This window comes from Bos grunniens, chromosome 14 (genome assembly GCF_055505025.1).
Source record: "Bos grunniens cultivar Pamir isolate PY7600 chromosome 14, Bosgru_T2T1.0, whole genome shotgun sequence".
NCBI lineage: Eukaryota > Metazoa > Chordata > Mammalia > Artiodactyla > Bovidae > Bos > Bos grunniens.
The window spans coordinates 39,493,848-39,510,356 of NC_141178.1; the positions used below are offsets into that span (position 1 = coordinate 39,493,848).

The following is a 16,509-nucleotide window of genomic DNA, read 5'->3' on the forward strand; positions in this document are numbered from 1 at the left end:
ATAATACTCCAGGCAATAATATTGGAGTGAGTTGCCATGTCCTTCTCCAGGGGATCTTCTCAACCCAGGAATCAAACCCGCGTCTTTTATGTCTCCTGCATTGGTGCTAGCGCCACCTGAGAAACCCTCATAAAGACTATATTAAAGCATAAACTGTTGGTGGCTGATTTTCTTTCCTGAGTTTTCTAACTATAAAGCATTTTCTTGCAAACGGTGATCTCTAATTATAGCTTAGTGTATTATGTTATTTGCAAAGAGAAGCTTTGAACGTATTGTGGATATTGATATGCTGGATAAGATGGCTAATAACAGCTCAGCCATCTTTCTTAAGAGACATTAATGTGCTGTTATTAGCATCAAACTCATATTGTTTTCAGCAAATAGCAATCAATAAGACCCATTAGCTAGATCCGGCAAGTCAATAGTAAGATCTACAAAATATTGATTTCATTATATGAGGAGCTGTGAAAGAGAAACAACCACATCCAAGCTTTTTAAGCTGGTCCAGCCAGCAGGGGCATTTTGTAGGCAACTCACCATCGTAAGTGTAGATGTTGATGTTGCGAGGTTCCGGGTAGAAGCAAGAGCAGATCAGGGACAGCATGGACAGTTCCTTCATTTTTTCCTTGTAGGCTGAAACAAACAGCTCAAGATTAGTATCTCTCATTTCCTGAATTTCTTCTGAATGCTTCATTTCACCTGAATGATTGTTATAGCCTCCTGTAGAATGAATGTTGGTAGGGACTCTCTCTCACAAATTCGATGGAAACAGAACTCTGGGGTGCATATTTCTTATTACAGAGGACATAAAAGGCAAATTACTGCAGGTTAGATAAGAAGTGAGGGGAAGGGAGCTAAAGAAAAACAGGAAGGTAGAAGGAATTGAGATCCAGCAAGGTAGGAGGGAGAGACAGGAAAGATATGGAGGAAACAGAAACAGACAAAATGGACAGAGATAAGTTCATTCTATACATGTGTGCGCAGGTCTGTTGTATATAAGTCAGTTTCAGGAGGTGTGCTTTGTTAAATCTGAATGGCCACATATTCATTTGGGAAGAGGCAGAGAACTCATCAGGACAATTATTAAGCAAATACATCCTCCAGGTCCCAGTGCTGCTGCCTTCTCTTCATGCCCAAGCGCACTTTCATTTATCTCCCTCTTTCCACAAACAAACCTGGACCAGAGATCTGATAAGGATCTCCCTTCCTCTCTGCACGCTCAGTTTGGATGCCAAGCAGCTGCAGGGATTCGGACCTCCTTCCTCCTTCAGCCCCCACAACTCCCATTTCATTTTTCCCTTTTCCCCTCAAGAAGCCTCCTGCCTAGGTGACCGTGGGGGCCTCTTATCACTATTGGCCATCACTGAGACAACAGATGGGGATAAGGAGGTGGGATTCTCTAACCTTTGTTGATTCTTAATTCTCAAGAATAATAAATTAAGGAAAATGAAAGAAGAATCATAGAGAGACTTTGTTCACTAACTTATGAGAACATATAAACAGATGGTGAGGTCCTAACATATTGAACCTCACAGGGAGCTAGTGCCTCTTGGCAGGGTCTTCTGATGGTTATGCAACCCATGGGAGAGGAGTACCTTGGGAAGGTGAGAACTCGCAGAAGATTGTTTGGGGATTATTGCCAGGTGCATCTGCAGTTAGCCAGTAGAAAATAGATTGAATATTTGGATGCTTTAGAGATACACAAATTTAAGTTGGGAAGGTTCTAAGAGATCATTTAGTCAACTGTCCACCCACCTTACCATCAATTTTCAAAGGAAATGGACCACAGAGGCTGATGTCATATATGACTAGTGACAAAGTTGCGGTCTTGAGAAAATGTAGTAAATCAAGGTCTTAAGATTGCCAAGAGGTTTCTAGCTACTTGTAAAATTGTCTAGGCAAGAATACTGGAGTGGGTAGCCATTCCCTTCTCCAGGGGATCTCCCCAAACCAGGGATCGAACTTGGATCTCCTGCATTGTAGGCAGATTCTTTACCATCTGAGCCACCAGGGAAGCCCTGTGAACAGCATACAAAGGTCAAATATTGCCATATTGCATACGGTGCAACCTAACACATCCTGAGCCTCTGTCTAAAAGAATCTCCTTCCCTATTTAATTTCCTTATAATAAGCAACACAATTTGCCTTGTACCAAAACAGTTCTGCTAATACCTATTCTCTGAGATTTTATTGATTGCCTCTGGAATTTTAGAAGGCTGAAACCATGTGTCTTTGTCTTATGTGACTATTTAGTTAATAAAAGTATGTCCCTTATAAAGGTTCAAGCCAATCTTCACATGGATGTTCAGTGTGAATCACAATATCACATAAGAACATTCTGTGGTTCATTGTGTATAATTCCATGAACAGATTAAAACCAAACAGCAAGGCTTTGTAGCTTGTAAGGTTTTTAGTAAGAGGATGCCATATGGTATCTGAAATGCTTTGCAAAATTAAACACATATTAGAAACACACGTTAAAGATATCAACCTTATTAGGGAAGGACAATCCAAAAGCAAAATAAAAGATATTTTGTGTCATAGGAAAGGGAACCCTCCTACACTGTTGGTGGGGATAAGTGCAGCCACTATGGAAAACAGTATGGAGTTTCTTTAAAAAATCTAGAAAATGAACTACCATATGATCCAGCAATCCCTCTCCTGGGCATATATTCAGAAAAGATGAAAACTCTAAATTGGAAAGATACACGCACCCCAAAGTTCATAGCAACAAATAGCCAAGGCATAGAAACAACCCGAGTTCCCATCAACTATATTTATGTATTATATACTATTCCCATAATACATTATATATATATAAGAGAATGATACATTGCCATTTGCAGCAACATAGATAGACCTAGAGAATATCAAACTAAGTGAAGTCAGACAGAGAAACACAAATATTACATGATATCACTTTTATGTGGAACCTAAAAAATAATACAAATGAATCTATATCCAAAACAAAAACAGACTCATAGACAGAAAACAAACTTACAGTTACCAAAGTGGAGAGGAATTGGGGGCAGGGATAAATGATAAGTATGGAATTAACAGGTACAAACTACTACACATAAAATAGATAAGCAACAAGGCTTTACCGTATGGCACAGGAAACAATATTCAATATCTTGTAATAACCTATAATGGAAAGTAATCTGAAAAAAATATAACGGAATCACTTTGTTGTACAGCTGAAACTAACACAATATTGTAAATCAACTATACTTCAATTAAAAAAAAGAGACTTTCCTTCTTATAGCAGTAATAGATTAAAGGTGTAGAAGAAAAAGATTTTCTGCAAAAGAAAACACTCTTCACCATCAGTCCTTAGTTTCTTGGAAATGCAGCTCACTAATTTTCAGTGAGGTCACTCACTGCTCTAATTGTGCTTGATATGGGTGTATATGTTGTCGGGAACCTGCACGTTTGGTGCCCATGTGTGATGTATAACTGTGACTGACAGAAACGCTGTTTTTCCTACTCTAAGGTGCTCTGGGGACAACTCCAGTTGATATCTGTGGATGATTTCTTTCTTGTGTGTGATTTCTTTAATAGCATCCTTCTTTTTCACTGGGGTATAGTAGCTTTACAATGTTGTTAGTTTCTGCTGTAAATTTAAGTGAGTCAGCTGTGTCTGTTCAGATATCCCCGCCCTTTCGGACCTTCCTCCCACCCCCATCTAGATCATCACAGAGCACCGAACTGAGCTCCCTGCTGTATATAGTAGGTTCCCACTAGCTACCTGCTTTACACATGACAGTGCACTTGGTTATTTTTAAAAATCAGGGCCTGTGACTCTACATGGCATAATTGACTCTGTCTAGCAGTAGATATGGAGAAGGCAAGGGCACCCCACTCCAGTACTCTTGCCTGGGAAATCCCATGGATGGAGGAGCCTCGTAGGCTACAGTCCATGGGGTCGCTAAGAGTCAGACATGACTGAGCGACTTCACTTTCACTTTCATGCACTGGAGAAGGAAATGGCAACCCATTCCAGTGTTCTTGCCTAGAGAATCCCAGGGACAGAGGAGCCTGACTGATGACTGACGCGACTTAGCAGCAGCGGCAGTAGCTATGGCGTAGATTTTCATTCCTATAGTTGCTCTGAATCCTAGGCAACCCCTTAAAGCCAGTTGAAACCACAGCCCAAGGAAATTCTGATTGTTGCCAGGTAGCAAAGTAAGTCATTAAATGTTAATTGCTCAGTCGTACCCGACTCTTTGCGACCCCATGGACTGCAGCCCACCAGGCTCCTCTGTCCATGAGATTTTCCAGGCAAGGATACTGGAGTGGGTTGCCATTTCCTTCTCCAGGGGATCTTCCCAACCCAGGGATCGAGCCCGGGTCTCCTGCACTGCAGGCAGATTCTTCACCAGCTGAGTTGGAAGGTAGCAAAGGCAGCCTGTGAAGATGGGTCTCTTCCTCCCTTGCTGCACTACCCACACTTTCCCCTAGGTGGCACTGCTCTTTCTAATCCTCTCTCATCTACATCCTTCCCAAGATCTGAATCTCCATTCAGATCCCCGCTCCTCACTGTTTCCCTCTCTTAGGGCTGCTATCCACATTGATCTCCTATTGTTCTTGCTGCTACTGCTAAGTCACTTCAGTCGTGTCCGATTCTGTGCGACCCCATAGACGGCAGCCCACCAGGCTCCCCCGTCTCTGGGATTCTCCAGGCAAGAACACTGGAGTGGGTTGCCATTTCCTTCTCCAACACATGAAAGTGAAAAGCAAAAGTGAAGTCGCTCAGTCGTGTCCGACTCTTCGCAACCCCATGGACTGCAGCCTATCAGGCTCCTCCATCCATGGGATTTTCCAGGCAAGAACACTTGGAGTGGGCTGTCATTTCCTCTTGTTCTTAGTAGGCTGTAATACCTAATCTTTATTATATTGCTCTACTTGATTATATACTGCTCCTTCACTGGAAGGACTGATGCTGAAGCTGAAGCCCCAGTACTCTGGCCACCTGATGCAAAGAACCAACTCATTGGAAAAGACTCTGACGCTGGGAAAGATTGGAGGCAGGAGGAGAATGGGATGGTATAGAATGAATGAGATGGTTAGATAGCATCTCTGACTCAATGGACATAATTAGAGCAAACTCTGGGCTTTCCAGGTGGTGCTAGTGGTAAATAACCTGCCTGCCAGTGCAGGAGACATAAAAGACACTAGGTTTGATCCCCGGATCAGAGATATCCCGTCAAGGAGGAAATGGCAACCCACTCCAGTATCTTTGCCTGGAGAATCCCACGGACAGAGGAACCTGGTGGGCTATAGTCCACGGGGTTACAGAGTCAGAGATGACTTAGCAACTGAACAACAAGACTCCTTCATTACTAGTTTTTGATGTGTACTTTTTGTTTATTAAACTAAGCTCTTTAAAGGCAAATGTTGCATCTTACTCATTTATAAACTAATTTACAGCATAGTCCTGAATGGAACAGAAAGCAGTTGCTTTGTGAATCACTGTTGGCTATTTTGCTCATTGATTTTGAATGTCTCTCAATTAAAAAGTATTTATGGTCACTATCCATGGTCAACAGTTTCTGTGAGGCATTATGGAATTACAAAGAGATATAATATATGTGTCCTCATTCTTAAGGAGCTTTCAAGTCAGGGAAGTGAAGTATACAGATGTAAAAAGTGATAGTGTGAAACTGAACCATGTTAGTCGCTCAGTTGTATCTGACTTTTTGTGACCCCATGGACCGTAGCCCACCAGGCTCCTCTGTCCATGGAATTCTCTAGGCAAGAATACTGGAGTGGGTTGCCATGCCCTTTTCCAGAGGATTTTCCCAACCCAGGGATCTAACCCTGGTCTCCTTCATTGCAGGTATATTCTTTACCATCTGAGCCACCAGGGAAGCTAAAAAGCGACAGAAACACATGCAAAATAAGGTAAGTGTCAAATAGAGGTACAGATGATTCGTACTAGAAATTCAGAAGAACCTCCAAGTCCTGGGTTTGTGGAGAGGGTGGTCAGGAATGACTTTATAGTTAGAGTTGCCAGATGTAAAGCAAATAAAAATACCAACATCTAGTTAACTTTAATCCAAATATTGCATGGGACATACTGAAAGCCATTCTATGCTTTTCTGATATTCAACTTTAACTGATTATCTTGTATTTTATTGGGTTCCAAAAAGCTTATTTGGGTTTTTCCATAACAAGTTCCCAAATGGACTTTTTGACCAACCCAAATTTATTATTGTTGACATGGAAATGGTCTTCTAAAGAGACCATATGGAAAACTTTTATGGGTGGAACAGTGAATTCACTTAAGGATGAATGACTCAGCTCATTCCAGGGAGCATCATTCACTTAATCTTTGTGAATGGCGTTCTCCGTGTTTCAGTACACAGCCTTCTCAAAGACTGTGCCACAGAGGGATGTTAGAAGTTGTGCCCTGATAGTAAGTCTTCTTTGAGGTTGTATGCCAGGATTTTGGGTAAGATGTTTTGAACTTTTGCTCATGTAAAAGGATTGTTGTGACTTAAAACATTATGTTTATATTAAAACAAAAATGAATATATACTACAATGTTAGTATTTTAAGAATTTTAAATGTGTAAATTTAAAAGAAATTTGAACTTGAGAGTTTGATCCCACCCTTAGGAATATTTGTGTGAGAAAGTTTGAGAGTACAGAGTTGGCATTGGGTTGATTTTCTGTAAGTTCTGGTTTGCCTGTGTCACCCTGGTTGAAGCCCATTAATGACATCCTCTTTCACGGTTGGAAAATTTGTCTGTTACAAGTCATCTTAGCAATAGGTAGTCGTTGAACATTTTGAAAGTGGAATTACCTGATAAAAGGCTCTTCTTAGATCTATTTGGACATTTTATTCAGGAAAGACATCAGGAGACACACTGAATAAAGTTAAGAAACAACTGAATAAAGTTCAGTAGAGAAGGCAGCGTGACTTTGGGAAATGATAATGCAGAGGGAAAGGAAAGAGAAGATGCAAGGGATTTTATGAAAGGTGAATTGATAGAAATCTGGAGTCAAGGGTAGAGGGAAGAGAGTGAGAGAGCCTCATGGCTGGGTAGCCAAGGGAAGCTCTCCAGACAAAGTGTTGCTAAAACTGAGTCCAGTAAGATAAGCTGGCTTTGCAGAAAACAGACCATGGGTTGAAGTACTGAAATATATATAATTTGGATAAACTTTTTATTACCAATAAAACAAATCCCAAGCAAGGGCAAAGGCTATTAGAAACATGTTATTAAGATTTCACTATTGAAATTTCACCCTTTGAATTGACAATCATTTCCTTCATTGGTTTTTGGAAGTCAGCATATATTAATCTTTTCACTACACTCAACACCAAACAGAGTGTACATGCTTGTAAGGATGTGGGCAGAGGTAGGTAATTCCATATAATAGTTTTCATTGTTGGCTGCATTTGCTATTAACTATTAATGTTTTCAAGTAAGTGTATTTCTCTAGTAAATTGATTTAAAATTCAACCCACATGATGTATAATGATTTTATAGCAATATCCACTTAACCTAATGGTGTATGAACACATAGTTTTTCCATTTTTTCCAAGTGGCTACAATGAACTCTGAATAATAGCAATGTGTATGCTAAGTTGCTTCAGTCATGTCTGACTTTTTCTGACCCCATGGACTGTAGCCTGCTGACTCTTCTGTCCATGGGATTTCCCAGGCAAGAATACTGGAATGGGTTGCCATTTCCTTCTCCAGGGGATCTTCCTGACCCAGGGATCGAACCTGGGTCTCACGCATTGCAGGGAGATTCTTTACTGTCTGAGCTACCAGGGAAGCAGGTGGTAAAGAATCTGCCTGCAGTGCAGGAGACCTGGGTTCAGTCCCTGGGTTGGGAACATATAACATATATTATATATGTATAAAATTGTTTTTCCCATTCTTCTAAATATATATCAGACTCCAACCCTTTGCCTAAACTTTCAAATACATCTTAATTTTATACATATTGTGTTTCAACAAGAAAATAATGTATATTATTCATGGCAATATACCGCATTGTTTTTGAAAGGTCCAAATAATTAAAAATGAGTTTTTAAAAAATGTTCAGTTTTGTATTTCACTTGGCTTGTGTGGGAGTGGCCATCAATATGACTTCTCATACTCACTTTGTTATTTGGCTTGGACAAAAATATCATTTGGTTACTCATTCTGAGAAAAATTTTATTTGACTTTTCAGTTTTGGCTAATGCTGAGTGTAAAATAAAGTGATATGTATTAGAATTCCTATTAATATATGAATGACAGTTATGGAATGCTCTGGAAATATCATTTATATACATTTGGGAGGAAATACTTCATAATTGCTGAATGGGCTGCTTATCTGTGTCGCCACAGAACAGTGTTCTTAACATCTGTATGAACAGTCATCCAGGGCACTGACCACTTGACTATGGACTTGTGTTTCAGGGGGTCTGGTGAAGGATGCTCAGGGTCTGTTAGCACCTTCCTTTCTTCCTTTCCTTTCTCATGTTTTCCCTGTGATCACCTTAGTCCAGCAAAGGTTTTTTTTTTTTTTTTGCAAGTCCTAAAATACACAACTTGGAGTCAATCTAAATTTCTTCTTTTGAAAGGTCTCTAGGCAGAAAGTCAAGGGCCAAGGTAGATGATATACGGAAGGTAGGATATAGTTCCCTAGCACTGGGTTTACAGCAAGTATATTTGCATTGGTTTCTAAGAGATTTCATTGACAACATTTGAAGTTTTCCAATTTGTTACATATAAACAGTAAATTAAAAACACCTCTTTCTTTGAGGAAAAAAGGCCTAGCATTTTCAGGTAGGGGCATCTTTAGAATCTGGCCAATGGGGGTGACAGTTGTGGATATTCTTGGTAGTCCTTTGGGTGCTGGTGACACGGTTTCAATGACATAAGGGGAGAAACAGGGTCCTAAGCTAATCAGTTCTAAAAAGGCTCAAGATTTATACCCACAGTCATTAAACACCGAACCCACATTCTACCACCGATCTCTTAACTCTGTCTTCCTCTGTAGCCCTCCTATTTTATAAGTCTTCAAATAGGTGAGAATCAGTTACCTATAAGCTCTTTTTTTGATGCTTTATTCATGTCATAAATTAAGCTCCTGCTGCTCACTTTAACTTGATTTTGACCATATTGTGTGTGTGTGTGTGTGTTGTGTTTGGTAGTCTGATTGTTTTGGAGTCCTAGAGCCTCAGGTCAGATTATTTTCTAAAAGTCAAATCTATCAACCCATTTAGAAATACTTTCAAGAGCCCCAGCACTGATTTTCCTCTTGAAGGATGAAATGCATGAAGATGACTTTATTTAAAACATTTGCATACTATATTGGCTTCTATCTGGGCCCTAAAAAAACTTTGCTTGATGAATATGTAATTGAGAACTTAACATTTACATGAAAAAGAAATCTCAGATTTTTCATGATCTATTTTAACATCCCAGAAGATCTCTGATATGAGGTAATGTTCTAGATATTTCTGCCATGATGATGTAATGCTAATTGGCATAGTATAAATATGGATTCAGCTGGTATTTATTCCATGCACATCTCCCCATAAGAATTATGATCTCCTAAGCTATAATAGCCACGGAGGTTTTGAAAGGTTAATATTTTGATCAGCCAAAGCAGCATATTTTTTCTGTAGGAATAGATATCAAATCAAATCAAGGGACATTTAAGAAGGTCAAAGCTGTACAACCCATCATTGGATTTTGCAGAAGCATATGAGACTCTTAAATTACAATTCCATTGATAATTGGTCAAGCAGTTGTAACAAGGAAAAGAAACTGGGTGACCCGAATCAGTCCCTGTGGTCAAAACTGTAATAAAAGCAGTAAATTGTATCAACTTGGAACTTCACCTTACTCTTACTTCCAAGCCAAACGTCCGTTGAGTTTAATGAGAATTTAATCATGCAGGGTGCTGTTCTTTTATCTTTCCCCGTGATGAAAGAAATTCTTGTAGTCTTACATGGAGACCAAACTACACTACGGTTTACACAGGAGTAATGGAAGCACTTTATTTTGTCTGCAAGTCAAGATTTTATTACCAAGCCTAATTCTAGGTATCAAAGGGTATATTTTTCTTAAGTCTCCAGCAGTAGTCACAAGCCTAGGCTGATAGCTAAATTGGTTGGGACTAAAATGAGAGAAAACCAGAGTGGAAGAACAGAGAGTTTGTTCATTTGGCTGAGTGAAGTTCTCATAGAGCAATGGCTTTTTTTCGCCCTTTTTTTCTCTTCTTCCCTGTGGTCTCCTGAAGTGGAAAGTGTTAGTTGCTCAGCTGTGTCTGACTGTTTGCAACCCCATGGACTGTAACCCACCAGGCTCCTCTGTCCATGGAATTCTCCAGGCAAGAATATTGGAGTGGGTTGCCATTCCCCTCAGCGGGGGATCTTCCTGACCCAGGGATCAAACCTGGGTCTCCTGCATCACAGGCAGATTCTATACCATCTGAGACATTATGAAAGGGCCCTTCAGGGGCTGCCTTGATGTTTTTTGAATTGTGTCTCCAAAATGGCCAAATGTGACACCCAACTGATTTAAATCTTGTCCTATTACTTTTTAACTTTTCACTGAGAGTAGAAAGATACTTTGTACCCATTCTTAATTCAGCAAAACTCATACTTCCTATGCAGACTGACTATGATATAAATTCTAGAATCAAAAATGTTGTGGTCATCAATGAGGAGGATATTGGTTTCTTTATTCTTTTTCTTGTAATATGTAGCCTTTCTCTAGAAAATAAGCCCTGGGTTCCCCTTCCCATGGATTTTAGAATTCAGTCTGACTGTGATTCATGTTTCTGAATTGCAAGATCAGATCAGTTGCTCAGTCATGTCCGACTCTTTTCGACCCCATGAATCGCAGCACGCCAGGCCTCCCTGTCCATCACCAACTCCCGGAGTTCACTCAGATTCATGTCCATCGAGTCAGTGATGCCATCCAGCCATCTCATCCTCTGTCGTCCCCTTCTCCTCCTGCCCCCAATCCCTCCCAGCATCAGAGTCTTTTCCAATGAGTCAACTCTTCGCATGAGGTGGCCAAAGTACTGGAGTTTCAGCTTTAGCATCATTCCTTCCAAAGATTGAAAAAGGAAGTATAAAACTGCATATATGGTGAATTTCCTATTATATTCTCAGTGCAAGCAAGAACTTTCAGAAATAAAAAATGCAAGGCTTTTATGACAAGTGAGAAACAAAAAAATCTATAAGATTCACATAACTTTATCTCACTTAATGGGCCAGTTGACTTTTTCCTTGAATTGATCAATGGTTTAGATGCTGAAGATACAAGGAATTCAAAGGGAGTCCTCTCTGTCATTACAAGATGGGGTTGCCTATCTTCAGATAATGGAATATGCTAATTTATACAGAACATTAAGAAGAAAACAATCTGACTAAGCAGGGATTCTGCAATAATTTGTGGGACAATTCCTATTAGTTACGTGTGTGTGTGTGTGCGCTTGGTCGCTTTAGTCATGTCTGACTCTTTGTGACCCTATGGACTATAGACTGCTAGGCTCCCCTTTCCATGGGATTCTCCAGGCAAGAATACTGGAGTGGATTGCCATGAGCCACCTGGGAAGTCCCCTGTTAGTTATATCCTGATTTAATTCCTCTACCAATCTGAAAATTTGCTAGAAGTTGAAAGCACAGTTCTTGAAGTTTTCACACAAACCTCTACTCCCTTGGAATGCTGGAATGTTTCTATGCATTTGAAGAGTTCCATATTGTTGTTTTAGTTCTGAATGGGTCTTAAAAAACCCTTACTACTTGTAATAGTTACTAGCTGCAACTGAGAATAAAAGAAGTATTTAACTTACTGGTATTGTTAAATAATACTTAATAAGTTTCCATTGACTAGAATTCCTATCTGGGTAGTACACATGCTGTATTTACAGCAGTCTCTCTAAAGTTTTTCTTAGGAAATGAATGGTATATAAATGATTAATAGACAATATTTCAGGAAAAGGCCACAAAAGCCTCATATAGGAGCCGGTATGTTGTTTGTTCCTCAAAACCTGAGGAGAATGCTAGAGTCTGACTGTAACATTTACTCACTGGTGCTCTAAAAGCTGGATTTTCAAAGCATGTTGCTCAGAGTTGTAATCTAGTCATCCATTCAAAAACTGTGTATTAAATGCCTAGGTAACTGGAGTAGGGAACAAAAACTGAGCAGTCAGGTAAATTTCTCCCCCTGAATGAAAACAAATCTTGTGACCTTGTTAGTCACACTTAAGTAATATGTCCTGCAGTCATTCTGTGTCACAGAGAATAGAACGAACACATATATATTTAAAGAAAAACAGAAAATAGACATTATCAAAATTTAGAACTCCTACCAGTATTAAAAAACACTAATTGAGTGATACTCTTCTTGAATATCTCTGGGAATGGATGAAAGTACCAGAGCATTTGAAATGAATGTGAAGTCTCTTAAAGGTGCAGCTTTCACTGGGTGATTACCTTCAGCATCTATTTTCGAGGCAGCTAAAGAGTATGGAAGGAATTTCGAGGTTAACCTAAATATGCCATGGAAATTGCTTTCTGTTTTGAAAATCAAATGCTGCTTTCTCAAGCTTTATCATGTAAAGACTCATTTTCTGAAATAAGATTCTTCCCATCATATACTTGAACTTACATAAGTATAATTTTCTGCAAGGGATGAAAAGCAATATAAAAAGCAAGTAAGTAAAATGTCAGAAGGTTCTGAATTCCCCAGTCAATTTTGGGTGATGACTGTTACACACAAGATTAAAATATAAAAGGCAACTTGGTCCAAGAGAAGTTTTCCAAATTTTCTTTCACATCTTTTTGTTTCTTCTGGAAATAAAAGCTCTTCTAAGAAATTGTCACTTTCAGTGGCACAAAAGTTTTATATGCTTGTACTAAGATAAATGTAGTTTTGTTAAGTTATTGTTCTTTGTGTGACAAAATATCCTTTTGCCTTTTTTTTTTTTTTGTAATAAAGCAAATGGCTACAGAAAGGCTAAAGATACTGAAATTTGGGTTTTGATTTATTTGAAATAAGCAATATATGTCACAAAAAGTCCAGAAATATTTAAAAAGTAACTATGTTCTCTTAAGGGTGGATTTCACAATCCATTTAACCTATAAGATACAAATAAAAACAACTGAGTGATCAGGAGAGTTTGTTCATACTTTGAGAAAATATATTATTACTGAGGAAATAATGTAACAAAACATTATTATGTTCTGGTTATGCATTGTTTTTCTGCTTCTACGAAATCTGGTTGACTTGAATTGGTGAGCACTCTTTCTCAAAAACTTACTCTAAGATCATCAACATAAATATTATTAGGTCTGCATTTTGTTTAATGCAATTGGAATCACTAGCCATAGCATCTGAGAACTGGAAGGAAGAGCAGAATTTTGAAGGCATCTCAGAACTTAAGATTTTTATGTTAAGACTTTGGACAAGCTATTTAATGTCTCTGGACTTTTTTTTTTCCCTTCTCATTGATAGTTGGTATTCCCAAGCTCTGGAATTTTATGATTCTACAAATTTAGCAATTTTGTCTTTAAATGGATTAGCTTTCTCATTATGTGCTGATTCATTCTTTTGTGTTTTCTGCACTAAGGGTTTCCTTTATCTACCTTCTTTTAAACAAATTAAGCCATTACATTCTTAAAGAAAAGGAAAACTTTCTCTTCATATTTTTGCTTTGTAAATTTTCCTCTTACCAAAACTTTGTATTTCATAATAAATATTTACATGATAGACATAAAATGTTATATATAATGTGATTAATAAAGCTACTTATGGTTTGAATTTCAAATTGTCTAACTATTCAAGCAAACAACTTTACCCCATAGTACATGGAAGATCTGTTTTTGGCTTTAAATATGTATCTATTTTCACAATTAGGCAGACCAGGTGATGCATAAAATGTAAGGTTTTGAATGCCATCTGGAGTTCTTTTTGAGTTCTTAATACTCATTCGTAAGATATGAGAAAGATTACATATCATTATAACTGGTTGAGTGAGATCAGACTAACATGCATCTTATTTTATGTAGCAAGTGGCCTTTGACTTGCTCATAAACATTCCTAATTAAAAACCTGAAGGCAAAATGGTATCTAGTATTTGACCTGTATAGATAAATATTAATTAGAATTTGGCATAATAAATTGCTCATATTATTTTAAAATCACAGCTTGGTAATACATAATACTTACAGGCACAATATGGGTTTTCCTTTATGTTCTGTTTTGCCTAGATTTGTTCAGCCTAAACACATTCATAAAAAAGTGTGCTTGTGGTTTGGGATATTATTCACAAGTTCAAAGAAGTGTTCAAGTAATAATATATAGAGCAGGACAGAGGATCTGAATACTAGGTTAAGGTGAAAATTCAGAAATGTCTCTAATGGTTGTGGCTTCCAAAACACAGAAGGGACTCAAACTTGATGGTTTCCATTGCAAGGGGCTTTGCAATGGCAGGTAAAAAAAAAAAGCCACAGTCATATTCCTAGCTTGTTTCACAAAGCTTAGCCCTTATTCCTCTACTGTTGTGTTTGCTGTTAATCATTTCTTCCCAACCATATTTAAGGTTCTGAGGGTGAGAGAAGGTGTCTCATTTAACGTGTGCATACAGAGTTGTGTGAGGCAGTTGCGCTCAGTTGCTCAGTTGTGTCCGACTCTTTGCGACTCTGTGGACTGTAGCCTGCCAGGCCCCTCTGTCCGTGGGACTTTCCAGGCAAGAATACTGGAGTAGGTTGCTATTTCCTTCTCCAGGGATGTGGCAGTTAGTGTTCTATAAATTCTAATCTTTTGGTGGCTGAGCAGGGAGGAGGTGTCACAAGCTGCAAATGATACCAGCCCCCCCACCCCACTGTTCCCCTGTCCCCACCCCCCACCCCCCATCTCTCTGTGGCTCAGCTGGCTTCCCCACAGAGGATAGCTGAAGAGTGGGGGGTTAAGAGCCCAGATGTTTGACCCAGACTGAGCTCACTGATTCTCTCCAGTAAATTTATTAACTTCCTTTTGCGCTACAGACAGGAATTTCTGTGCTTTGCAGTGGCCTGCTTCTGTAACTTAGCTCTTATCCCATAGCTGGAACTATGGCGATAGTTTCAAATGGTACTAGTTAGTAACACAACAATAACTGCTCAGTTTCCAGGCAAAATTTAAGCTCACCCTGTCTTTCATAAGGTCAACTTCACAGCTGGTAATCACGTCCCTCTATGTAAGGAGAAAAAAAGAGGCAGGTAAATGTTTCCTCTGCATTCATTTATAGGTTCTGTTGCTTTTCTGGGCTTTACCTGCTTTCTCAGCTGGTAAAGAATCCGCCTGCAATGCAGGAGACCCTGGTTTGATCCTCGGGTTGGGAAGATCCTCTGGAGAAGAGACTGGCAACCCACTCCAGTATTCTGGCCTGGAGAACTGACTGCCAGGATCCACTCCATGGGATTTTTCAGGCAAGAATACTGGAGTGGGTTGCCGTTTCCTTCTCCAGGGAATCTTCCCAACCCAGGGATTGAACCTGGGTCTCCTGCATTACAGGCAGACTCTTTACCAGCTGAGCCACCAGGGAAGCCCATGATACTGACTAAAGATAAGTAAATATTTCCTTGGCATAATAGAAAAAACATGAGTAAGAACTCAAGACTTACGCTCTACTTTAGGATCTATCCGACTTTAACAAATTTATTAAACCTTCTAAATATGAGTTAATCCAAAAAATGAGGGTAGGATACGATATCATTGTAGAGACTGAATTAAATGATGTTTTGTGAAACTCAAGTGCTAACTAGTATAAGATATTGTTATAAAGATTAATCCTCTCTAACTTGTTCTTGGCTTTTTGACTTTTGAAGTCCTGCAGAGTGTGGCTATAGTGAAATGCTGTGGCATTTTTCTTCTTGTAATTCTGAGACTTAGCTTCATCCTTATCTCATCAAATTACTGAACACAAATGGAGCCCCTGCTCTATCCAAGGGAGGCTGTAGGCACTGTTGCCCATGCAGGTTCTGGGGTCAGACTGATCTATTTCAAATCCTAGCCCGAGCACCTACTAGCTGTGGGTGGCTTGCCCTCCCTCCCTTGCTCACCTGTGAAATGGGGATGGTAATAATCTTAAGGTATTTGGCACAGTTTCACTACACTCAGCACACTAAATACTCAATGCACATTAGCCAACAGTATTATTACTGCCAGCCATGAGGGGAGATGAGGTACATGAAATGTGGTTCCGGCCTAAAAGAAACCCTTGGTATAGTTGCATATAAGACAAATAATGTCTGTAGCAACACACAAAGTCAACAACCATTCTTGGAAGGCAGTTGGAGCGAATAGAGAGAGCTTGAAGCCTGAAACCCACCTCTGCCCTGAACAATGTGTGTGACTTCGACAAAGTTACAGAACTTCCTGTGGCTTCTTCCTTCCTTCCTTGTCAAGGGGGGATAATGAAACCTGTTTAAGAGTTGACATAACAATGAAATAGGAAAAAGGGCAGAGGAGTATACATGTCACTGGTTCATGCGTAGTAGGAGGAC

General features: G+C 39.3%; 1 protein-coding gene and 1 non-coding gene across 2 annotated transcripts in view; both read right to left on the minus strand.

Annotated features, from left to right (window-relative positions):
• Positions 1 to 16,509, minus strand: part of STMN2 (stathmin 2) — a 56,921-nt gene that overhangs the window by 26,734 nt on the left and 13,678 nt on the right. The window contains exon 2 of the mRNA XM_086335417.1: positions 538 to 633. Within this exon, the coding sequence (XP_086191543.1) occupies positions 538 to 633 (96 nt within the window). The remainder of the gene's footprint in view (positions 1 to 537; positions 634 to 16,509) is intronic.
• TRNAY-GUA (transfer RNA tyrosine (anticodon GUA)) lies at positions 15,477 to 15,548 on the minus strand. The gene has a single exon. It is a non-coding gene; the product is annotated as a tRNA-Tyr (tRNA).